Raw genomic sequence first — 25,909 nt, 5'->3', positions numbered from 1 at the left:
GGTTGTATGCAGAGTTGTGTTCTCAATGGTCATCTATGATCTCATTTGAGTTAATGTTATGTGTCCTCCCGTGCTTGTCCAGTCACTCCCTCCAGACACCAACAGCCACCTGCTGGCAGCCGTGCTGGAGGCATTGTGCGACCCGACGGTCAAGCTGACCAAGGTGCTGCCCATCCTGCGGGACAGCCAGACCAGGAGCAGGGCAGCAACCCCGCCCCCTTTGCCAAGCAGCTGTCCATGGAGGACTCCCCCAGTGCGGCCCAGGCCGAGGCTCGGGCCCAGTTCCCAGAGCTGGTGGTCCACATGGAAGACAGAGTCCAGGTAGGGGGCTGATTAAAATCTCACAATGTTTTCTTATTGTCCGGGATGTCAGGAAAGTCAACAAGTTTGTGAGACTACAGACAGTATTTACCACAATAATGCAATAACTGCCCTGTTTCTTATGTCCTTGCCCTTTATGCATACATGTATCATCCCTATGCGCTCTCGGATATGCCCTTTATAAGAATGATTAATGATTATGAGTATGATTAAGAATGCCATTATCATTTATATTGTGAAGATCATTATGATTTATAGTATGAAGATCATTATGATTATCAATATTACATTGTATCATCATCATCATCATCATCATCATCATCATCATTTCCAAAGAGGGTGGATGTTGTAATGTCATATTCACATCAGTGCCATTTAAATTTTTTTGTGAGAAAAATTATCATATGACGATGGAGTGAAGAATGCAATAATCTTGGCACAAATTTTTGCAATTTTGCTCAAAAAATAAAACATTTTGCGAAAGCCTGCATTTAAAAGACAAATGAGATTCTTGAAATGATTTGAAGAACCTGTGATTCTGGTGTATGGTCATCGAAAATTGGATAACTTGTGAGTTGTATCCTAGAGAGTGCAAGATACAGGGTACTTTGACATAAATTCAGGATGATGCAAAGATGAAATGCTTTTTTCATCCCTTCAGAAAAGGGTCATTGTCTTCCTGTGCATAACTTCATTGAGAATTCCCTTTCTTCTTCTGTTGTTGGTGTTGTCATTACTGTCACTATTATTCATTGTCTTGTATTACCTTCTCAGGGGGAGGGAGTGGTTGCCCTCAACACCAGCTTCCAGGAAATCCTGGACAAGCTGCTAGTGATCCTGACTGACCCTGTGAGAGAGGCCCTTGACAAGGTAATCAATCTAATCTCGAGCAGACCTCTCCTGCCACTCTCCACTGCCTCCTTTAGGTGTTGCATTAAATGGTGTTTGGAGCGAGTGAAGTCGCCAGTATCAGGAATAGATGGAATATAGCATCGATGTAAAGAGACGGTGTCTATCCTACATAGTGGTATAGTTGTGCAGCATGGTATATGTATATGCCTAGCTTATGCATGTCCCTTGATAACTATTTTGTTTGTTTATATGTACGTAGCTATGCTACAAAGTAGATATTGAATTTCTGAAATGGTTTTTTTTTTAAAAAAGTGCAGTGTCCTTGTGATGTTTGGATGTCAGATGCAATAGACTTGCTATCTTGATATCTTCTGCTGATCTGCTGTAGGCGCAGTGTTAGGTATAGAGCTATTCATTTGTAAGTATATTTGCCCGTGACAAAACAGTTCTGTCAGCCAATAAATTGATTTGTAATGTGATTGTATCACTGATATCTTTGTAAAATTGTGCATGTGTTAGACTTTAAAAGCATGTCATCACACTTGAGAAAAGAGAGAGGTGATACTGTATTTACTGCTTAGATTTAGTCTCTCTGTCCTAAGCATATTTCTCGTCTGTTGGAGTTTTATGTAATGAGGAAGTACATTTGGCAGGCAATTGCGTAATGCTGAAATATGACTGATTTTGTGTTATCCCAACCAGAGGCAGCAATGCAGTCCTAGCTCTCTGGTGAAGAACACCAGCAGACTCCTGAGTTGTATCGTGAGCGAGCTCTCAGCAATGGCCTGCACTAATGAGGTTGGTTGTTGATCATGATTTGAAAGAAGATAATGCTATTGTCAATGGTATACTGGTAATGAAAACAAGAGTGCTAGTAGCATGGAAAGAAATGTGATAATCAGACAAAACTGCATCATTGTTGGCTCTTTGGATTGCAATGTCTCTCTGAAAATATGTCTGATTCTGAATTAATTTAATCACTATTTATGTTGAAATGTAATTGAGGCAAATCCTGACAAGTATAAACTAAGACTGACTCTATCCATGTAACTGGTTTTCAGTTGTGAACATGGGGCATCTCATCAAGTGTTTTGTCAGTGATTTTCACCGACAAATAAGCTGTCAGCCAATCAGATGCAAGGATTTCAGTAACTTAAAACAGTTGTCAGTGACTGACGAGTTTCATAAAATGGGGATTTGGGGATTCCCCAAGGCTTGCTTGTATGTAGAGATTATCAAGCAAAATATGTTGTTTATTTGTTCGCAATTCTGGCAGTGTATATGTTGGTGAAAATGGCATTTAGAGAATGAAAATTTAGTATTTATGATACCATGTAGAGAGGAAATGGAAGCAATATTCTCTTTGAACATGTGCTGTCATGAAAACAAAGGAAAAAGAACTCTTTGAAAATGCAAGTACTGTTATCATTCCCTTCACCAGAATGAAAACCAAACGTCAGGTCGCCCCCTCTTGACGACCTCATCACGCTTCACCCGGGTCAGTCAGAACAGGGGCTGGAGCACTGGGAACGGCACGCCAGATGCTGTCTGCTTCAGTGTCGACAAGCCAGGCATCCTGATCGCAGGGTTCTGTGTCTATGGAGGCGTGGGATATTATAACTATGAGCTGGAGCTTCTAGATGGCGTGAGTATATGAGTGAGGATGACACACAGTGTGTGTCAGGATACGTGAGACTGAAAAAAAATATGTCACAGTGAACACTTCAAAGACTTCACCTGAAAGAGAGTGAGTTAGAAAGTGTGGAATTGAAGCAAAATCAGGCAATTACAAAACTGTTTGCTTCAGTGCATCAAGTATGATGTGCTGTGCAATTTTTCACTCTCACAAATGTAATATTGCTTGAAAATAATTTTCATTTGGGCATGAGATATTACTGATTTTACCTTATCCTGAAAAAAATATTTTCATCATATATTGCGGAGAACTCATCCCAATTGTGTTCATTTTGTAAGGTATTGTGAGAAACAGCATATTTTGAATTCCCCGAACTAAAAACTATTTAAAGATTCAATATCTTCATGACTTGAATTGATATTTAAATCTGAAGCATGCACTTCTCTTTTCTGAGCCTGCATCAGACTTTTGGAGAAATAAGGCTTGCTTGCTCTTCTTATGTTCACAGAGTGATGTTGGTCCAGACGGTAACAGCCACAGATGGAACTCGCTGGAGCTGGTCAAGGGGTCCTACGGTCAGGCGGATCTGGCCAAGGACATCGCTGAGATCAAGTTTGACCGCCCTGTCCCCATCAAGGAGGGCATCAAGTATGCTGTGCGCTTGCGTAACCAAGGCAACCGCACCGTCAACGGCGACGGGGGTATCACCCAAGTGAAATGCCCTGATGGGGTGACCTTCACGTTCAGCCTGTGTCGATTGAGCAGCAACGGGACCAGTCAGACAAGGGGACAGATACCCCAGATACTCTACTTCAAGTAAGACTTTTCTCTCTCCTCCCCAACCAACTTATTCCCAACTGAAGACCACAGCTTCAAGCCGAGGTTGTTGGTCATGGTTTTGCAGATCAAATACTGGAAATCATCCTTCTTCACAACAGCAAAGGAAATATTTGACGTTAATCCATCAAATTTGCAAGTGAAAGTCATGGCATTGTACGCCATAGAGCAGTCAGATTTTGAAACCCATTGACAATATGCAGTACTCGCTGTTATAAAGGGAAAAGAACCATCACTGGCTATCGGGCGGAAATTCGTTAATCCTCTTGATATGACGCCTGTCTAGTAATCAGGATGTGGGTTTGAGTCCCACATGAATATTGTATGCCCATGATTTTTTATCACAGCTCTGACTAAAATGATGAATAACTGTAGTTGCTTATTTACGTCGATGAAGGGCAATTTTGTCAATCAGTCACAATATATAAACAAGTCGACACAAGAATCATTAATTTCAATCAGATTTTTGAAGACGGTATTCACAAACAAAACATGTTTGTTGAAGGCTAGGTAAAGGTGAAAGTCCAAGATCTACTTTTCTACCTCCAACAGAGAAACAGCCCAATGCAGTCCACACTTTTCTCCTTGTGCATGCTATCAATACTATCTATTGTGAAAATGATGTTCTCATCACACAGTACTGCAGCTGAGAACGAGAGTCATCGGGTGGAGCCCAAGTCCCAGCTCCTGGAGCAGCAGGCCAGGTTCAACGTCCTCTCCATCGTCACCACCGTCATCAAGGCAGCCGGCGATCTACTCCGGAGGGCCGAGGGTTTACCAGGTAGGGAATGAAATGCAATGCAGTGATTGGTAGATTGCACTCTGTGTTCAATTTGACCTGAAAAGAGAAGAGTAGGGTCAAACAAAACTTTGGTGCTGTCTGTGCAATCAGGACAAAAACTATGGAAGTTTTTGATCTGTTGTTTTCATACATAATGGTGATATTGGTCTCCATCACCTATCATTATGAGAGAAGACTAGGCAGTAATATCATTGCCTCTTCTAAAAAATGCCATAACTATAGCACCCTTCCTTTTACATAGTCATCATTGCTAACTTTTGTAAACACACCAGATGAAAGATGCTAATGGTGTAAAGATGGGTTCCTTACACACCTTCTTTTTTTTTTCCATATAGAAGAAAGGTTTGCTCTCTCTTTAAAGTATTTAATGATATCTTTTCTGGACTGTCCTTTTATTGTGGCAGGTTGCACTATACTATTTGTATATCATCTTTTGTTTTGACAGACATGGAGGTTCCTGCCGTGTTCAGTTCAGCTCATCTGTTCTCCCAACTTCTACCTCTCATTCTGGCCTACATTGGTCCCATCTCCTCATCCGATCCCAAGGTATGGCACGGCGGTCTCTGAAGAGCATTACTCTTGCCTCCCCTCCCCCCTCCCCTTGAGTGCTCCTTGCTGGTGATGGCCCTGTCATGATACAACAAAAACAAACCACTTATGATGATGAGTGCTTGTGATAATAGAAATTTTGTTAAAAGAGGGGCTGTAATAAGGGTTGTTGTAGTATTTAATACAGGTATGTGACACAAGTGAACAGGTAAACATTTCTGTGGAAGTTTCTCGACCAAGAAGCAAAAAAAAAAAAAAAAGAAAAAAAAAAAGAGGAAGAAAAACTAAGAGGTCATCCATTTGTTCTCCTCTTTATGGGATATTGATAATACTTTTCTGCTGAGAACTGTTTTAGACAAGAAACATGTAGTCAGTCCTCATCCCACTTTTTTGGAAGATGCTTAATTATGACCAATTTGCACAGCATTCCTTTGATTTGGAACACTTGTTATCTTTTAAACTGTTTGTTCTCTTCTGTTGCCTCTCAAAGAGTGCTGTACAAGTCCTGGACCTCCTGAAGGACATCCTACCACCGGTGGCCGCCATCAACCAGCAGTTTGCCCCACCCACTCCACCCGTCAATCAGAGCACGGACAGCTGCAGCGGCCCATCGGCAGACATCCACACCATCACCACCTCCATGCACTACGCCTTGGTGGAGAGCGATCACCCGTACAAGCCAGCGACAGTTGCAAACTATAGGGTGTGTATTTTATGGCAACCTTCATGTTACCTTCATTTGTGATATATGTGGATGTGTACAGAAAAATCAGAAGTTTTTGGCATGCATTTTAATTTCCCCAGAGCCAAGATTTGCAAAATTAGAATTCATGCGAAAGTTCTTGGTTACACTGTATGTGCATTAAATGTCAGTGGCAATTTTCAAAAATTTCATGCTACGAATATATCTTCTTTCACAGTATGTGGTAAATCTCTCTCAGTTCTATGAGTGTTTTGCTTATATATCTTTCTCATTTTTTTCCCCTCTTTTATGTATTTTCTCAGACAGAAATAGATTCTTCATCATTCTGTTTTGACTCTGCCACTATTTCAATGCTTTAGTCTTCATCTGTAATGATTTTTCGTGCAGATGCCATGTCATGTCAGAGCAAGTATCATTTATACATACACAATGAGACCAGCTGCTATGCCAAGATCTTTTTAGTGCTGTGTATCAGATGTTGTCAACTCCCATTTTGGTGTGTTAGTAGAATGAACTCTGTTTCCTAATCAACACGTCCAGGTGAGCTTTCCAGACTCAGTCCAGTGGATGCTGCTGCAGTTTGACCTCCAGTGTGGAACAGCCCAGCCGGAGGACAGCCTACAACTCTACATTCCAGCCACCAGACACTCCCACTCAGCCCCCCAGCAGGGCAGAGCATCGACATCACCATCTCCCACCTCGTCGGTAGCTTCGTCGGCGCCAAACGCTGTCACATCCAGTTCGACACCTGCAGGGGAAGGGGTCACTCTGGCTAGCACGTACTGGCCAGTTCTGAAGAAGTTTTCACGGGAAGGAGAACTGGCCCACCTCGGCTGTTTGTCTTGCCAGGTAAAAGTTTTTTGCACCTCATAACCAGTTTTACGAGTCACACATAATGAGTGCTGTCCAAGAATGTTAACACATTTTTTAAACGTGTATGACTCAAAATCTATTCATTTTGAATAATCAATATCGTCAATTACTGGATATGATATGTCAATGTTCAGAATGAAGCTCTTGTTTTGTTTCAAAGGACTTTGGTGTCGTTTAAGACATCTGGCATCATTTTGCTTGTAAAGTTATTTCAAATAATGACAAAATTTGGGAAATCATTTTACATAAAAGTGTCACTTTCTGCCTTCTTGGAATTGACAGAGAATTCCTGAACTTGTCACTAGCAAAAATTCTAATCATAATGGGAACTCACTCTGATTAACTTTTTGCTGTTTGACTGATTTACAGGTAATGAGGTGGCATTCATACTAGGCACTGCTTCAGACTATGTGAAAGATGAGAAAGCCAACATGTATTGGTTTCAAGTGTACTGTCATTGGCTACGAGTGGCTTCCATCGTGTGATGAGGTGAGGAAGCCGGAATCTGATTTGTGGATATTTGAATCGTGCCATTTACGATTTTTCTTGTTATAACTGTTGAATGGTAAATTCTAAGTGATGTTATATGTGAAAGTTGAGTTTTTGGAATAAAAATAATTAAAATTTAGTGTTGGTGGTAAGGATAATTATGACAATGAATATGATAGGAGGAAGAAGATGGGGAAGTAATGACACTAAAGTTGGACAGTGATAATGATGAAAGTGGAAGATGTTGCCACTTGGTGACAGTTATGTTTATAGAGGTGGTGGGTTGACAGTGAATATGACCAGTAGTGATAGAAATGCTCCTGAAGATTAGATCAGTTTTGATGTGTAATATGACAAAGATAATGATGTCTCTACTGATAGCAATGACAGTGAAGATAATAATGATGATATTGGCAAAGATGACATTGAAGCTGCTGATGGTTACAATGAAGACATCTTTTTGTCACTTTTATATTGTGTACGATTTGTATGTTATCTTCTCATGTGTTAGGTGATTACTCATTTTGGTGTTCATTTCAGGGACTTGTAAACCTAGAGAAGGAGCTTGCCTACCTCGGAGGAATGTGTGCAGCATCCCTGATGAAGAAAGACATCTCGCTGCCTCCAGTTGCTGCGGAAACAGGCAACGAGGAAGTAGAGCTCATCACAGAAGCAGCGGAGGAGGTATGGACATGTGGATTAGAATGTCAATATCTTATTTCACATTTGTTGGAAGAAAACTGGGTGAAACTAGGAGACAAAACTCCAGTGATTTATACGTAGCAAAGACTATGTTCCTTTTCTCATTTTGTTGCTATCTATGTTGGGTATCATTAGTATAATAATTTGTATATACTTATTAGCTTCCACTTTTAGGATTAGAAATAAATTGTGGTAGATAGCACAGACTAGGAGGAAATACAATACATTAGAAAGCATGTATATCTTAATTTCCTATACTTTGGGCTTCTGTGGAGAAGAAATCATAAGTGTTATGGATTCAAGCATTGTTGTACTGTTATCCTCATGGTCACCTCAATGTGCCAGAATTATTTGATCTTAATAACAATTTTGTGGTTGGGATGCTTTAATACTTTCATCGGTTAGAGAAACATTTTTTTTTTTTTCTGATTTGCAGAAATGCCAACTGTTAACCCTTTCACAGCATTTTCTTTTTGTACTGCTCTTTGCCAAATATTTTGCATGTTTCATGGAAAATACTGTTTTCCCAAGTTGTATTACTGCACATGTCTATTGCAGGAAAGGTGCAAATACTGTTTTTCTTTCAAAATACTTTTAACAGCCATCAGAATACTACAATGCGGTTTATGAGGTTGGCATTTCTACTATTGGGTTTTTTTAATTAAACACTCAACCATTTGATATCAGGATCTGAGTTTCTGTTAAGAATGTTTTTTAGTTAGTAAGCAAATAATCAACGTTGATGAAGATGATGGGACAAACTATCACTTCCGAGGCGATCTGGATGTAGCTATCTTTCCGAAGCGCAGCTGAGTAAAGATAGCGTACACATTCAGATCGCCGAGGAAGTGATAGTTTGTCTCATTGCCTGAAACTAAAAGTTGATTATTTGCTTTATATTCCACATCTAGGGTCCTAGAAATTCCCATTTTATTCCACATCTGAAAACCGTTTTAACTGTCTTTAGGTATCCTTAGGGCTTAGGCTACGTTGTGCGCGTAGATGACAAACAATGAATTTGCTGCGCGCATGGCGCGGCACCGAAGTGAAAGTGGGTTGCACTGTGTACTATCAAGTGACCTAGGTCACATGATAGTCCACAGTGCAACACACTTTTATTTTCGCGCGTACTCATCTTGCGTTAGGACTGTGTGGCCTGTATGGAGATCAGCGAAACAAAAGGGACTATCAACATAGAGTGTAACAAACTTTTCTTCTCAGGTGATGTGGTGGGCAAAAACTACGCTTCATCACGTGATCAGCTCTGGACCAATCCTATTGCAACATTCTTAGTATGTGGAATATAATACATTGTATCCTTAAATTCAAATTCCCTGTTCTGATGATTAAATTGGTGCTTCTCCCTTCCCCTGTCTTCTACCTCATTCCAATTGCCCCCCCCCCCCCCCCCAGATCTTCAGCAGCCATGCCAGCCTGCTCGGGCGGGGCTTTGCCCTGGCATACCCTCCCACCATCCACCAAGCCCTGGAGGGCAACCTCCCCCTCAGCACTCAGTCCAACGAGCGGGCCTTCCTCAGGGACTTTGTCATGTGCTCCCCAGGGACCAGTGGGGGCAGGCTAGCAAGGTGAGGTGGGTAACAGGTTATGTAAAGTTTGGATGATGCTCTAGTCTCTCTGCTTCCACTAAGAAGTACTATCACTTGGACAACCAGAAGGACATTATGTCCACAGATATTGTACAGCATAAATGATTTTCTCGTGTTCAACTGATTAACATGCGTGTTAGAAGTGCTGGTTACTCTACATGTGTAACGTTGTTTGTTTATTCAATGCTAGGATAGCAATGCAAAAGGAATTACCTGTGACCTGATCATTTGAAATTTGCAAGTGATGAAAAATGTACATCCTCCAAAGAATAGATGGACTTCTGTTTTGAACCAGAGTGTATAGCATTAGATTACTTTCTTGTTTAAGCCTCCACCAAGGAGGTTGCGTTTTAGTAGGCGTTGGTTGTTTGTCTATCTGTCTGCAAAATATCTCAAAAAGTTGTGAACGACTTACGGTGAAACATACAGGAAGAGTTGATAATAACATAAGGAACAGATGACAAAATTTAAGGAGTGGTCCAGGAATTTTTATGAATTTTTGAAGGATTTTTATATCTTTTGGCAAATAGGGTCAATGAACTTGGGCGTTCAAGCTGCGCGTATTTGAGATTTGCATACGTGCACTAAAGCGCGTGCTAGTATGCTCTGCTCGAGGCACTGCGCTGCAGGAAGCTGATGAGGTAAGTGCAAGGCTTGGGAAGTTGGACAGTTTTCAGCATGCATGTACGGCTGGAAATGAGCTGCTTGCCAGAGGTAGGTCTGTGCTCTCCAAGTGCTTGTCAAGTACCTATATGTATTGTGTATGAGGGCTGCAAGCAAATCAAGCTATGCTTAAGCTGTAGCCCTTCTGCATTAATTATAGTATTGCGTGTACACTTTTGTTTCACATTGTGAAGCCAGTGGAAACAGAAATCCTTTGTAAGTCATGTATTATATATTTACTACCAACAATGTGTGTACATCATCGTACATGTACAATGATAATGCAGGAACCAATAAATCAAATCAGATCAAGTTTCTCATCTTGTCTCCTCTGGACAGGTGGCTGCAGCCTGAATCCTATGTGGAGCCCCGACAGTGCGACGTCATATTCACACGGGATGAGATTCGCTGCAGCGTGCCCACTGTCGTGACTGTACTCAGCAGAGACCAATATGGGGGTCTGGTGTTTGTGCCCAGTCTGAAGGTGAGGCTCTGTAAATAGGAGGAAACCTTAATGGTGGGGGGGGGGGGGGGGGGGGGGGGGGGCAAGGGTGAGACTAAAATGATGGAATGAGAAGAATAACGATCTTTTGAAATTGGCTGTGAGATGATAGATGATGTAGAATGAGGTGGGAACAGAGAGGAAAGGGAGAATTTGGCACCGTGTCATGAAAGTTGTCATCCCTTACAAATTGTCAGTCTCTGACAATCACCATAGCAATAGTTAGTGACCAGAGCTTCTCAGCCAATCAAAACCAAGGATTTTACTGAAACTGCAGAGACTGACAACTTGTAATGAAACGGTGCCCAGATCATTTCCATATATCAAGAGTCTGGCCAACTCGGTTTTCAGCTTATGAGTTTTGAAGTCTGTGATTGGTCAAAACTGGTCCAGTGATCTTTCTAGAGCCGTGTCGTTACCAAAGCGCACTCATACACAGTGCCCATTGTTCACCACCCCATATTTGGCTTGCTTTCATTATTACATCTGCATAATGACATTGCGTCCAATTTAGCAGTTGTTCAGACTCTCTTTATATATGGCACTGGCCCAGATATGTACGAGTTTGGACTAGCAGACAGAAAGAAAGCCCATAGAGTAGGGAGCAGCAGTGTGCTTCTTGGTCTTTTCATTTGATGCTGATCATTAGGAAAAAGGAGAATAGTGTGAAGTTTTCAACGTTTTGTGTGTCTACCCCCAGATTGATGTGGAGGCGGGTTCCAGTTGGTAAGCGGGACCACCCGTACCAGGTGTCCAAGTTCCAGAAGACCTCTGGTCCCAACGACAAGGACATGACCTTTGGTGGTCACAAACCTCCGACCTTTGACACGCCCTTTGAGCCGGTGATGCGGCGAGAGGTGTCCGTCTACAACTCCATCACCATGATGAAAGAGTACGAGAACTTCTCTTTTGAGGAGCTCCGCTTCGCCTCATTGCCCGTCACAAGGTTGGTGGTTTTCTTATTCAGTTCTCCATGTGTGTTATGTAATAGTTTGGGGATTTGTTTTGTTTTGTTTTGTTTTTATTTATTTTTTACAGGAGGGATACTGGATGCAGAATTAAGAAGGTTTTACCAAACCATCACAGCATGAATGTCTATTTTCATTTACCTCTCCTGTTTGCTGTGGTGATTATTCTTTTGTGGAAATAGATTTTTAGTAAAACACAGTAAAATATTTGTGTAGGCATTCACACATTGAAGATGATTAGAAAATGTACTGTATATGGCATATTCTTTTATGAATTGGGACTTGTAAGACAATTTTGCGAGTGGTTGAATCCTTGTTTAAAAACCACATTGATGGAATGAGAAAGAAGTATAATCATGTTTTTTCCCGCCTTGAATACAATGTGCAATGCATTTGCAACAATATTTGTGTGAGTTGTCACTTTCACAAATATTGGTTAACTTTCTTTTCAGTTCATTGCTTGGCTCTACAAAAGAATATGCAAGTTACTGGAAAACCAGAAATATTTTTGGCATGAAATTTTTGCAAATTGCCAGTGGCATTCATTGCATAAGTGTATAGACAAGAACTTTCATGTACATTTTAATTTCACGAATCTTGGCTCCTTGCAAAATTTGTAAAAATTTCATGTACAAAAAATTTCTGGTTATACAGTAACTTGAAGCTTTAAATCCTAATGTTGTACACCTCAGGCCAAATGAGAGCATGCTGGTGCGAGATAACGCTGATGGCAGCTACACAGCAAACTGGACCCCGAGTTCCACCGGCACCTACTCGATACACGTTACCATAGATGGACACGCTCTCGGTTAGTGCTCTGTTTGGTTTACTTCATAAAATTATCATGTAGAATTTCAGTTCGCCCAAGTTAAAGAGTATCTTTTCATTTGAGTATATGTACCTTTCATTCGAAAAATACTTTTTTTCATGTTGTATTTGCTCTGCCACAGAGTATGTATTCCTGCTCTTGTCAATGTCACAAAATTTTTGAGGAGAGCATTATGTTTGTGTGAATTTGAAGACAGTTGTCAAGGGTGGTCCACACTGTGTAGGTGTGATATCAAAATGAGAAGACATAATAGAAAAAGCCATTTCCCCAAATTTCTCTGGAGGAGGCAAGTTAAGATTCCCATGGACAGAGGTTAGCTTGTTACCGTTGACTATTGTATATGTGACAGTTAGGAGAAACAGAGTCACTCAAGTAATGCATTCAGTATGCAGCATACTATGTGAATTCATATAGATGCTAACAAGAATTGTTACTGTAGTTTATAGCATTTACTGAGGATGATGCCATTAATGTGTTCTAGGGTTGAGTTATTAGTTTTTTCGTGTGTGTGACAGTTGCTCTGTTCATGAGATATTGAAATCCTCAAATGCTTCATCTCCCAACAGTGGTATCTAATCATTTGTTCTCATGTTTCCACTGAAAGTGTTTGTCGTATAGATGCACTATGTTTATTGATTAATTCCAAGAAGAGGCAAGTCCATGGTAATCTTTTGGCATATGTTGAGTAGAAACTTGTGAATGAAATGGCTCAACTTTGATGCATTGTGAGAACTGTCTTTAAGCCTTCATATGGAGCAAGCTGCACTGATAAAATAATGTGACATGAATATGTTCTGCTAGTTGTGTGTGTCACCTGTCACCTACAGAAGATGTTCCTCAAGTTGAGGTCAACGACCCACCACATGGCGTCATACCAGCCAACGTCACGCCCAAGAAGTCGTCCCCACCAGTCAACAAGATGCGTAAACTCGTTGCCAAGTACTGCCGCGGGCTTAGGGTCAGGAGTACGCCCTCGCTCCAGAGCGAACAGATAGGAATTGTGGACGTCGGAGGGGTCATCGTCTTCACAGAAGAGGTACAGCTGTGCTTACTTGCTCATTGTGTATGAGCAATGCGTTTGGAGTATGTTTGAATTGTTTTTAAAGTGTTTTTTTTTTTATGACATGATTCTGTATCTTAGCATAGACACGCATTTCTTTGAGATAGCATATCATTTTACTCTAATTTGTCATTCAGCTCAATATCAGTGCATTCCTTTGCAATCCACATACTTTGAGCATTTTCATGTGTGTGTTGGAGAAAAGCATGCAAAATCCTCGAGATAATATGTCTGCAGATTATCTCTGAATTCATCCCCTCAGGATTTAATAAAAATAGAGGTTTCTCGGTTTTGCGTCATGTACATCAATTCAGCATTGGTCCCCAATAACACATAAAACAAGACTAAACATATCGCATGAAATGAAATTTCTGAAATACTGCTGATAGCGATCAGTATGACGTAGAGACCTTGAAAGGCTACCACAGACCCTAGTACTTACTGTGGCCATCTCTCCCTGTCTTGGTGTGTGTCCAGCTCCAGAATGAGGATGGTATTTGGGTGAGGTTGGCTCAGGACAGCATCAGGAAGTATTGTCCAGACAATGGCCAGAGGGAAGGATGGTGTCTGCTTTACAACCAGCACATTGGCAAGACCTTCCTCTTCCCTGTGGAGGTGAGATCAGAGGCAATGCTGGCAGTGTCACATACCATCATATTGATTTCTCTTTGCCCAACAATATCAACTTTTCAGTTCCAATGTGATCATTATCTACATATCATACACTGATTGCTCACCCTCTGTACATATTTTGGCATGGCATCTGATAGTTTCAGATTATATAAATTAGTATCCAGAGCATGCTCTATGAATTTTTCCCACCTTTGAGATATAAGTCTTTGGGAGTAGTTAATTTTGCGATCACACCAATTTTCAGTGGCAGAGTGAGAAACAAGTTTCATCCCTTGTCAAGCAACAAAGTTGTGCCATTGCCCACCTGGAAAAAGATAAACAGAAGACAGTCTATATGGCTTGGTATTTATTTTTATTTTTATCAAGTGACTCATGAAATTTATGCCAATGCTTACACCACCATCACAATGTTGAGCACTTTGTTTATATCCTCATTTCCATCAGTAGCAGAAAAGAAAGAAAGAAAAAATTATGAGGCCATTTTAAATTTGTCAATGTCAAAGCACTTACTGCACTTTTTTCTCTCTTTCTTTCTGTCATTACCAGGAGTCAAAGTCCATCTATGATGACCGAGCCGAGAGACTCCGGGAGTCACCAGCTGCCAGCAGCCTGAAGTCCCTGGAGGCAGAGAGCCCCACACGAGTGAAGCACAGAACAGGTGACTGTTGCCTAGCAACTGGAGCAGGTCCTCCTAGGGCATTTTTAACCCATTTAGGACAGGCTGATTTTGCTATAACACGCATTTCCCATAGACACCTGCCCTAGTATACTGTATACGCCATATATTTCGCAAGTCTAAATTTTCGCGAATCGGGACTTCCCGACAATTTCGCGAGTGGTTAAATTCGCGATCGTGGAGTCCTGTACTGAACAGAGAAATGTATACGCGTACGTCAAATTCATATCGGCATAAGAGTCCATATTTTCGTGTGTTTTTAATTTCGCGAATAGCAGCTGACTCGCGAAATTCGCGAAAATAAAAACCTTGCGAAATATTCGGCGTATACAGTACTTGGGACTCGTCCTCAACAGGTTAACATTACCCTGTCTGCATACCTGCCAACTACATTCCTTTGTATTCTAATTTTTCAGGAAAAAAGAAGCTTCATTCAACCTTGTATTTCTTTTTTCTTTAACACTTGCTAGTAGTGATGTGTGGAAGGTGGATAAAAATGCTTATTTTTTGATATTTTCTCCCATTTATGCTCATTAAATGAATTTCAGGGTTGGTAAGGATTTGTCTGAAGAGCCTCTCCAATGCGTCAGCAAATGTTGTAGACTTACAGTGCGGTCTTTATTCATATATTATTGTCATGGCTCTCAGATAGAAGTATGCTTGTAGCAGTTAAACATGATGCCATGTGTGATAGGTAAATTGGTGTATTCAATTCATGGTTGTTTCAGAAACTTAATTCCATTTAAAATGATATCAGCACCCTTCTGTATGTCCGATGATAGTGTGCAGTGTTCAAAAGTCATGTAAAAATTGGTATCAATGGAAACTGTGTGTACTGTTAAGAAGCATTTATTTAATGTTATCCCCTTTTTGTTTTGTTTGTATCATTGTATGAGGGATACTTTTGTCTCCCTCTTTAACGACCTAGAGCATTGAGAATTGTGTAGATATTTGTTGTTGAATGTCGTTATCACCACAGCTTGGAAGGGCATCTGAGAAATTTGAAAGTAAAACCTACTTTGGCTGCATCAAATGGGAATGTCACTTTATTGAGTGCTGTGTCTTATTCTTGGTTTCAGGAGGAGCTGGCCTTTACCAGGTGGTGAATTGTGGACCTTCTGGGCACAACATCCGTTGCCGGGCCAGCCTGAAGGCCACACCCGTTGGTATGATGGTGATGGGCAACCAGGCCAACGTTGTTCAAGAGGTAAAATGTGCAGATATATAGTGGGATTTAACAAACTGATGAATTAGAATTTTTGCATATGCACGGAAACAATACAGAAATGATAAAGCAAACAAACAAACAAACAAGCAAAATTCAGTCAAATTCTACATGCGATGTAGCCAGCAGACGAGTGGAGAACATTAGAGTGGCAATTCATATCAGTGAACCTGTGATATCCTGGTAGTTACAGTTACACAAGTGAATGGCAGTGTTTATTTTTCTTGTATTCGATAAACATAAGTTCCCGTGAGATGCAGCCATAGGCAAAACTCTGGTATTTTACCATTGAAGGGAGTGATGATGAACTACTGTAAAACCAGAAACATTCTTGGAATGAAACTTTTGTGAACTGGAGCCGAATGCTTTTGTACTACATGAAACTTTTGTAAAGTGACGACCATGAAAAAATTACAAGTGTACTACATGAACTGGATTTTGTATACAAGAACTTTGTGTGCATGTATTGCGGCTTCTTTGCGAAATTTACAAAAGTTGTATGTATGTGAAAATTTCTGATGTTACAGTAAAAGGCTAAGGAGAAGTTGTAGAGTAATGCTGTGATTTTGGGCACTCATTTCTTTTCACAAGTCTTTGCCAAATATTTCATCCTCAGGCTTGTCACGGTGATGGCTCCATCTGGGTGAAGCTGGATAAAACCAGTATGAACCGGTACTGTGAGAACACCAAGGGGGAGGCGTGGGCCCTATCCTACAGCAAGGGGATCACTTACCTCATGCATGAACGGGACCTGTCCCTCTCGGACAAGGAGCGGACCAAGAGCTCCTCCGAGACGTTCTCCTTCTACTCCGCCTCCCAGCAGACTGCCAAGGGGGCCGCCACTGGCTTTGACTTCAAGAATGCCCAGGGTCCCCCATCGCTGGGTTTCGCCCACACGACGGGTAAGCCAGAAACAAGCTGTGGTGGAGCATCATGGAATCCTTGCATGTCTGTGTGTTAACCCGTTGAGGACGAGTCCCGAGTGTACTCGGGTGGGTGTCTACGGGAAATGCGTGTTGTAGCAAGTCAGTCCGTCCTCAAAGGGTTAATGTGTAGAACACTTTGACTCTTGGAAAGGAAGGAGGTGGGGGATGGGAGGGCACCATGTTGTTATACAGGGACTACTTTATCATTACCTCTGACTTCAAGACAAGTTAGTTGGACTGAATAGTGGTACATGTACTCTAAATGTTTGATGATGGTATTTTAGCTTCCTAATCCTGGAACTACTCTGTACATGATGAAGAATTTAGATTTCTTTTATGTGAAAATTTTGCCCTGTACATGTATCCTGTACCCACTTACGGTTGTCAGCTTATGGACAACAAACGCAATGTGATGAATGGGGCATATTGCTATCAATTGTCTGAACATGTTTTCGTAGACATCCACTTTTCTTTCTTACTATGTGCTGTCTATATCCAAATGATGGAAAATGCAAGTCAACATCAAAACTCAATGTGATCATGTATGCAATATTCATGAAGACTTGTGAGTTTATGGGGAAGTTGGTGTATAGCATTGGCCATTTCTGGCATAGTAACCCATCAAAATTTGTCCTGCAGTTGCCGAGTCTAAAAATCTGGAAAGTATCATAATTATTTGACATGTTGAACTGGTATATTTCAGTTAAGTGTACAAGTTAAAAATTCTTGCAATGGATGATAAGTTTATTAAAAACAAATCAAAGTAATGCCACAATCATGTTTTCAAATTTCAGTTGTGCTGATGCTTTGCCCAGTAGTAACATATTGTAGTTCATTCACTGCGTACACTTGTAGTAACTACTGCTATCACCCTGTGATCTTTTTACAGACCCAATGCCCTTCATGTTTGGTGGTTCCTGTGCTGCTGATAAGGATGGTTCAACTGTGAAGGAAAATGGAAAGCTGGAGGATCTGTTGCACAATTCTTTGGAGCCCTTCAGTGCATCCCCCACACCAATGTCCAATCACATCAATGAGGGCAGCGAGAGCTTAAACTGTCGAGAGAAAGAAAACCTTGATCCTGCAAAGGAAGCACGCCAGATGGCAAGGGAGTCGAGAGCAGAAGCGCTGAAGGAGCTGAAGAAGGACTCACAACAGGCTCTTGGCGGATGTCCAGATCTGATCAATGCCCACCCCAAGAGTGTGGACGGTGCAGCAAGTGCAGAATCTGATCTTGCCCTCATGACTGCAGCCAGCAACCATGCTCAGCCATCCAGCCCCCTGCCCTCAGGGAGCCCTCACAGGTCGCGCTTCTCCATCGGTACTGGCTCAAGTCCGCAGTCGCCCAAGAGCAGCATGTCCCCAAAGCCCGGGCGGAAGTCGAGGTCGCCATATGGGCGCCGCGAGAGGACGCTGTCGCCGTCCGGCAAAGACCGGTCGCCTGCCCGATTCCGGGCGACCATTCTGAAGCAGGAGGTGGCGAAAGAGGTGCCACAGACTGCTGTGGCAACATCGGTGGCAGAGTGTGTGAGGTGTGTCTTTGCTGCGTTTTTGTGGCATGAAGGTCTTGTGCATGATGCCATGGCCTGTGCCTCCTTTTTGAAGTTCAACCCAGGGCTGACGAAACAGTCCACTGTCAGCCCTCAAGAACAAATGAGTACTCAGAACAAGCGAGACTTGAAGCTGAAGAACAGACACTCAATGGATCTGAGTCAGAGCATGAAGGAAGGCGCATTTTTCAATACCTCAGAATTTTCCATTCAGGAGCATCCACTCAACCAGAATGAAATGTCCAGCAGTAGGATACGGGAGAAGCTGAATGAGGAATCAAAGAAAAGCGTGGGACCTGCCGTGGCTGGAGCACCGGTCCAGCCAGTCTCCCCACTTGTCAAGTCTGTAAATCCGAACAATTTTCCAGCACAAGGTGCAGATACAAAGACTGCCATAAAAACTACCACTTTCCTGCCGCCGTCCTCGCCTGTGCATTCTCCCAAACACTTGCCTAAAGAAAACCATGAACAAACCTCGCAACCTTCTCACTCCGTAGCGGGTAAAACTCAGCCTTTCCCAAAGAAACCTCCAAGCGCCAAGGAGAAGGAGGGAGACTTCACCGAGATGAGGGAACGATCGGCGACTGTTGGGGCAGAGTACGCCAACAAGGTGCCAAACAAGGACGCCAGCAAGGTTCCCAAGGATGCTGAATCAAAAATGACGCTGCCTGTCACGCTCAAGCACCTGTTGACCTTCTGGGACGAACTGACCTCAGCAACCGTGAACATTGTGTCACAGCAAGTGGTACTCCCTAGTCCCGCCCCCATCACCAAAACCAAAGCCAAGGTAGAGAAGAAAGAGGAGAGACCCCTGAGGGAGAACAAGGGCAAGAAACGCAGGGAGAAGTACTTTCGTGGCGGTCACGGTAATCTCTTCGGCGAGGCGGCAGGAGTGCAGGCCAGGATGGGTGAATTTGACACTGTGTGTGACTTGTGCTTAGGGGTGTTCCCGCACCCTGTAACCTACCACATGAGACAGATGCATCCAGGATGCGGGAAGACAGCTTGGGGGCATGGGTACAACAGTAGCGGTGTCTACCGGAGCGGCTTTGTTGGGAGTTGTGGGGAAGGGGGAGCGGGGGGAAGAGACTGGTACCTCATGTGTGAACGCTGCAGGGAAAAGTACATGCACGAAGCAGAGGACAAGCACAAGGACAAAGCAAAGAAACTCAGGAAAAAGCTGCCGGCACTGAAGACCCCCCGCGTTCTTCCGCCACTAGAGGCACATCAGGTGATGAAGGCAAACGCCATGTTCCTGCTGGACCTTGCCAGCGCCACGGGCCCCATGTTCCCGGGCTCGAGTCCCATGAGGAAAATTTCGCGCTTCGATCTCCCGACAGTTTCCGAGTCGGACTCGCTGGTCACACAGTTCCCAGACACCTCGTTCCGATTCCTGAGCCTAATGGCCGACCAGAGCCCGGGAGGGGAGATGTTCCGTGAGGTGGATGAGGTCATCGGGAGCTCGTCTGGTCCCTGCATTGGATTCCCGTCACCTCCAGCTTTCTCAGGACAAGATTGCCATGCGAGTGAGTTGCAATTGTTGCTGTTTTATCTTAAGTTCTTGTCACTTATATGTTGTTGTTGCTCCTATCATACATGTATTTAAAAAGTCCACAAGTCCTGTGTTGTCTGATGTCAAGAACTACAAGGTAATCATGGTTTCAAAATCAGGAATTATTTGTAAGTTGTAGAGATAACATTACATGTCGCCATTCTGTCAATAGAATAGGAATATTATTGGATATGCCAATTGCTCTTGTGCTGTTACTCTAACTGATAATACACTCATGGTTAGATGAAACAATATAACAGCATATTTTACATCCGGGTGAAAACCTGTCATATATTCGGCAATGTCCATCAGAAAGGGGAATGGGGAAGGGGGTTATCAATGCCTATCACCATAAGGCTTTCAGTATTCCCCCAATCAGTTTATGTGTTGGACAAGTACATGCAACCACTTTTATAAGGTCTCTGTAAAGAGTGAAACATGTGATGAAATAAGCAAATTGACTGACATTACCTTGTTTGCTTGACTGCCAAGGTGCCTTCATGCAATCATCCTCTCGACCCAAGCTGGTCAGTGGCCAGTCTGTGGACCACTCGCGCCGGGTGGCCTACTTCCGCTCCGCGTCCATGAACGCCCCCGGCTATGTCGTGGCGCAGAGTGAGAGCAGGGTCAAAGTTCGGCGGCGGAACAACAGCGGCAGTTCGGGTAAGTGGAATATCCCTGTGCAGTACCATTTGTTCATGCAGAATGAGTTTTAAACATACAGAAAGACACATTGTCATTGATGATAGTATATTTATCATCTATTTGATAGCAATGGTTGGTAGTGCCTTGCCCTATTAATCAGCGTTCTCTCCACGTAGGAATGCTCAGAGATTTTTATCAAGCAAGCTCTCAAGTAAAGTTTCCTTGATTGGGTTGTAGTGTACTTTGATTGGTGTTTTGCATCCACTTTACACATTTATCATTATGAAACCAATGTGAATCTTATTACATATGTGTGTCTTTAGTGAAGTATGTATAGGCATGCAGCATTTGTATGGATATGAATGTGTAAATAGATGTACATGTACATATAGATGATATACAGTATGTCTATGTTTACATTTGTGTGTTCAAATGCATAATGTACACTTTGGTGTGTACTGTATATGGCATGTACAGTACTGACAGCGAATTATTTTCCATGCAAACATTCGGGAATATTCGGGAATATTCAGAAATAATTGACATATTGAATAATTGAATAGTTGAATATTCGTGAATATTTGCGAATCTACGATGCACGAATATGCCTGCAGTGCGCAAAAATGCACAAACATTCGCGAATATGTGGAAAATAATTCGCTGTTGGTACTGTACATGTTAGTAACTATATGCGTATGTACATATGTATGTATGTATGTATGTATGTATGTATATGTGCAGCTATAGTAATGAAACTGGCACCCATTCCCTTCGATGTCTTTTCTAGATGGTTCTTCCCTTCTCCGGCGTCCCTCAGCCCTCCTGGCCAGGCTGATAGAGGGCAGGACCTTGGGTGTGTTGGCCCTCCACCGTCCAGTCATGCTCTTCATCGCGCAGCGCCATGACCTGGATGGCCTGAGACTGGCCATGAAGCAGGCCCTTAGGAAAGGAGCTTGCAGGGTCTACTCCATGCAGGTCAGTAGGAAAACTGCCTTAGCCCCCTTTGTGGTTAGACCCTTAGCAGTAATGTGCCATGCTCTTTCACCAGTATTTAGATAAAGCATCCGTGCTTGACCTCATTGTAAAGTTAGCCAGCACACTCAGGCATAACAATGTGCCTCAGACCAACAGGAAGGCGGTACTGACACAATAGGGATTAAGAGGATCAGGTAATCTCCACAAATTGGCATTTATTAGTTGCCAGGTATCTTGTGCCAATCAGTGAAGACAGTGCCGTATGGGATAAAGCTCACCTGAGCTAGAGGCTCACATGTGTGTTAGCTCCTAGGTCGTAATGAATTGTTATTAAGGTGTCCAGTTTGACAGGAACGTTGACAGGAATTGTCCTCACAGGCAGGAGGTATAACCTTACTCAAGTGGTACAGGTGGCCCACATCAGGGTCCAGGGGCAGGCCTTCTGCATCCCCTTCTATTGCCCCATTGTCATTCATATTTCAGCAGGATTCTCCCCTGATGCTTTCATACATTTTTTCTTTTTATCTGTATGCTTTGTATTATGGGGTAGTTGTAATCGTCAGTTGGGCAAGAATTCTTGTGTTTTTTAGTCTGCCTCATAACAACAAGGAGCTGTAATTCTAGTCATTTGGAAAGCCTTACATTCTGTGTGGTATGCAATAGTCTGATATTAGGATTTCAGCTGTTGAACATTGGTGGGGAAGTATAATTCCTGTATCTGCTTTGTGCTGATCATTTGTGAAGGGGAAGGCCTTTTTCCTTATGTATTGTAATGATGAGTAGTACTGATTAATTTTTACAGAAGAAATATCATGATCCTTTGTATTGTATTAAAGATTAATGATACAGATGTTGAAAGCTGAACCAGAGCTTATCTCAGCCATAAATGTTTAAGCAAATTCTCCATTTTCCCCCTTATATTGTTGTGGTCATTAGGCCCTGAATTGGCTGCTACGAAGTGTTACCCAGCTGACCTGCCTCCATGACCTCCTGTGGCACTTTGTGGCTGCCCTCACCCCGCCCCAGGGGGAGAAGGAGGGAGAGGAAGATGGGGAGAACAGCAAGGAGAAAGAGGAGAAGAAGGAGAAGAAAGAACCTGATCAGGTCAGTGATGATAGGGATAATGATGACCATTGTTGGTAATGAGTGATGGAAGATGATGATGGCAACGACAACAATGTGATGATGATGATGATGATGACAATAACAACAACGACGATGATGATGCATCACCGACCTATGTTGTTTTTATCTCTTCCCATATGTTCCTAGTAATGCATTCTTGTCCATACCACTTTGTAAAGTTATCATAACTTTGAGAAATTTAGTGAAAAATCTTCAAGCAGAAAGGAAGCATTTGTTGAACAAATGATGGGAGAAACCGAACATTTTCTTGATTATGCTTTTCAGGAGCTGGATGGCCTGATGTGTGAGCATCCTCTGTCAGACATCACCATTGCTGGCGAGGCCGTCCAGCCACTCCCAGCAACCTTCCACAGCCTCCTGCAGACGGTTGCTACGGTGATGATGCACCTGCCAACGGGCGGGGCTCTGCAGCAGATGGCCATGCGCTGTTGGTGTCTGCGCTTCCGGCAGGCCGATCACGTCTTCCTTCACCGCTCACAGGTGCGGACTGGTTGTAACACAAACCACTGGTCAGATAGCATCTCTTGATTTGCAAGTGCAGATGGACAGTAGATATAGTGGTTGTATTTAACAAGCCTTCCCAAAATCCAACAGAAGTCTTCAGATGTAGGTCAAAAGCAGTTAAGTGTCAGTATGTTTTCATGGTGTGTTCATGTTATCGTCTGTGGACCTCATATCAGAGCACAGACTTTCTAATGTAAATGAGTGGTACACTTGTTATTGATCTTCTTATTTGTGATAAGCATTGTGGATTTGACCAAGAGTGTGATTAAAAGTAATGCGGTACCAGTAGGATAGTAAGTTTGTTTTTGCAAGCATGATTTTAAATGTCATATTGATACTTGGGGGTGCTGGGGAACGGGTACATTTCTTTTTCTCATGTTATCTACATTGTATGATTAAAAGTTTTACACTTGACCAAGATAACTCATTTTAAATTGTAAATAGAATTATTGTTTGCATTCATGATTTGGCTTGGACAGACCAAATGACAAATTCATCAAATACAGAATGTAGGCATCATGGATAAATCAGACTCATTCAAAACCTGAATGTAAATTGTGCCAATTGACCTGTGCATTTATCCTGTTCCATAACTTCAAGCCCATCCATACTGACATGAAATAGAGATACCTTCATTTGTGATTACTGCCTGGAGATGTTTTACCTGTGTATTTCTGCAAATGTATCCACACACAGGTCTTCAGCAATATCAACCAGATCTTGTCCAAGTCTGATGAAAGTGAAGGAGATGGTGAGGGCAGTCTCAGTGGGAGTGTGGTGTCTGCAGCTGAGTCTAGTCTTGCATCTCAGGTAGGTTTCAGAAATTGCAGCATGGAGGCAAAGTCATACAATCAGACTGTTTGAATGGAGTTGATACATGGTAGTGCGAGCTGTGCTCCTCAACTCCATAGGCTTTACATAGTTGGTATTCCAGTTTTCACTCGAGAATGTGAGAAATTATATTATATTTTTTTTATTTGTTGAGTCAAGTTTTGGGGCATGATATGGAAGGTATTTGATTGGTTTCAGAGGATGATGTTAAATAATGAAAATAGCTGTTGTGCTAAGAATTAGATGTTTATAATTCACAAGGCAGGGGGAATCTGAAGAAAGCTCCTTTGAATATGCTTACTGGCATATATGTATATTTTTCTTTAGCTAGAATATATGTCTCATTTCTAAACATGGCCATCGTCATGAATTTTGTTAAAGTCCTCTCGTGTTTATTATTATTGTGCTCAGATATTTCGAGTTGTTTTTGTGTGACGTAAACTACAAAAACATGGACATGGTGTATGATGTTGTGTGTTATTTCATATCTTTATATGCTGTATATTTATTTTTCCTTGACTTCTTGACCTGGCAGGGTCCAGTGAGGGTGGAGCTGCTGAAGGACATCACCTCCTCCGTGGAGCTACAGGTGTCCAGCCGAGCGGCCATGCTGCCCAGCCTGGTGGACGGCTCCACGGAAACCTTCTGGGAGTCCGGTGATGAGGACAGGAACCGGAACAAGTTTGTCACCGTCTCCTGCGGAAAGGGCATGACGCTGGGCATGGTGGCCATCCACGCTGACAACTCACGTGATCTTGGGGTAAGCAAAAATATGTTTAATGGTGGATAATTTCATGGTACACCATGTATTCTTTTGTGGATGTGAATATGGTCCTGAAAAGGACTATACTCAACCTTGAAATTTTAGTAAGCGTTTTCTAACCATCCTCGGGAGAATACAATTTGTTATTTGATACAAGAGTTTGCAGAGTTCTTGTGAGTTTCATCTCCTTTTGCAGAAGACAAAAGGAAATCACAATGGAATTGGATCCAGTTCAAGTCAAGATTGCCATCTGTATACTTTCTCCTTTTTGTGTGTCATGCTTGTAGAACAAAGTGACAACCATGAGATTTCTTGCTGGCTCCAGCGTAGACAGCCTCATCAAGATACAAGTCTCCAACCTGGATGTCCGGCACACCGGGTGGGTGACCTGCGATCTCTCGGGTTGCCCCGAGGGGTCAAGGGTCATACGGGTGGAGCTGAAAGGTCCAGACAGTCACCTGAGGATCAGACAGGTCAAGGTGCTGGGAGAAAACAAAGGGGAGACATTGTCAGTAGGTGAGCAATGTTTAGACATCTTCCTTCCAGTCCAGACACATTTTATCTTTGAGTGTTGCATGCATGTGTACCTGCATTAACAGTATTTGGTGGATAACGCTGTTCATTAAGACAATCTCAATATTGTATGTGTCAGATGAGGATGTCAGGATTGGGAAAAAAAACACAGTTTAAATTAATAACAGCATAAATGGTTTGAGTGTCAAGTGACCATCGATTCATTTGTTTTAATACAGCATTTTCATAAGAATTGTATACTTTGTGCTACAGTGAGATATTGTGTGAGTGGATTTATTCTACGAGGCCATGTAGGAAGCTCTTAAATGCTAATGAGCATTTTAGTGCTGCTGGGCAGATGGCTTCAAGTGCCTTCCAAAGGACCAGGCCATGAAGATATAGGGCTTTGCTTAGGGGCACCCGCTACCTTACTTTAACTAGGGACTTCAAGATTGAGAATCCTTGCAGGGCTCAACACTAACTTTTTTCTCTCTCTCTCTGATAGCCCATTTAAAACATTCTGTAAATATGAAATTTTAGTGGCCAGAAAAAAGGAATGTATGGGCCCGAAATAAGA

At 42.4% G+C, this 25,909-nt stretch overlaps 1 protein-coding gene across 1 annotated transcript in view; it reads left to right on the top strand.

The window, feature by feature from the left end:
• Nucleotides 1-82: 82 nt before the first annotated feature.
• LOC139744473 (E3 ubiquitin-protein ligase MYCBP2-like) overlaps nucleotides 83-25,909 on the top strand; it is a gene marked incomplete at its 5' end in the record, with an annotated part of 43,516 nt that continues 17,689 nt past the window's right edge. Inside the window, 33 exon segments of the mRNA XM_071654907.1 lie at nucleotides 83-182; nucleotides 185-321; nucleotides 1,096-1,191; nucleotides 1,876-1,971; nucleotides 2,615-2,818; nucleotides 3,318-3,625; nucleotides 4,285-4,427; nucleotides 4,894-4,994; nucleotides 5,488-5,700; nucleotides 6,241-6,501; nucleotides 6,503-6,538; nucleotides 6,540-6,549; nucleotides 6,943-7,010; nucleotides 7,012-7,062; nucleotides 7,603-7,746; nucleotides 9,178-9,350; nucleotides 10,374-10,518; nucleotides 11,237-11,251; nucleotides 11,253-11,482; nucleotides 12,197-12,312; nucleotides 13,161-13,369; nucleotides 13,871-14,008; nucleotides 14,573-14,684; nucleotides 15,782-15,909; nucleotides 16,544-16,829; nucleotides 17,743-19,929; nucleotides 20,448-20,618; nucleotides 21,388-21,575; nucleotides 22,512-22,679; nucleotides 22,986-23,201; nucleotides 23,922-24,035; nucleotides 24,592-24,816; nucleotides 25,107-25,335. Of these exon segments, the coding sequence (XP_071511008.1) occupies nucleotides 83-182; nucleotides 185-321; nucleotides 1,096-1,191; nucleotides 1,876-1,971; nucleotides 2,615-2,818; nucleotides 3,318-3,625; nucleotides 4,285-4,427; nucleotides 4,894-4,994; nucleotides 5,488-5,700; nucleotides 6,241-6,501; nucleotides 6,503-6,538; nucleotides 6,540-6,549; nucleotides 6,943-7,010; nucleotides 7,012-7,062; nucleotides 7,603-7,746; nucleotides 9,178-9,350; nucleotides 10,374-10,518; nucleotides 11,237-11,251; nucleotides 11,253-11,482; nucleotides 12,197-12,312; nucleotides 13,161-13,369; nucleotides 13,871-14,008; nucleotides 14,573-14,684; nucleotides 15,782-15,909; nucleotides 16,544-16,829; nucleotides 17,743-19,929; nucleotides 20,448-20,618; nucleotides 21,388-21,575; nucleotides 22,512-22,679; nucleotides 22,986-23,201; nucleotides 23,922-24,035; nucleotides 24,592-24,816; nucleotides 25,107-25,335 (7,018 nt within the window).

The sequence above is a fragment of the Diadema antillarum genome, unplaced genomic scaffold, assembly GCF_040938485.1.
Source record: "Diadema antillarum isolate AM-2024a unplaced genomic scaffold, OU_Dant_1.0 seq00001182_RagTag, whole genome shotgun sequence".
NCBI classification, from domain to species: Eukaryota; Metazoa; Echinodermata; class Echinoidea; order Diadematoida; family Diadematidae; genus Diadema; species Diadema antillarum.
This window is presented reverse-complemented; position numbering and strand designations above follow the sequence as displayed.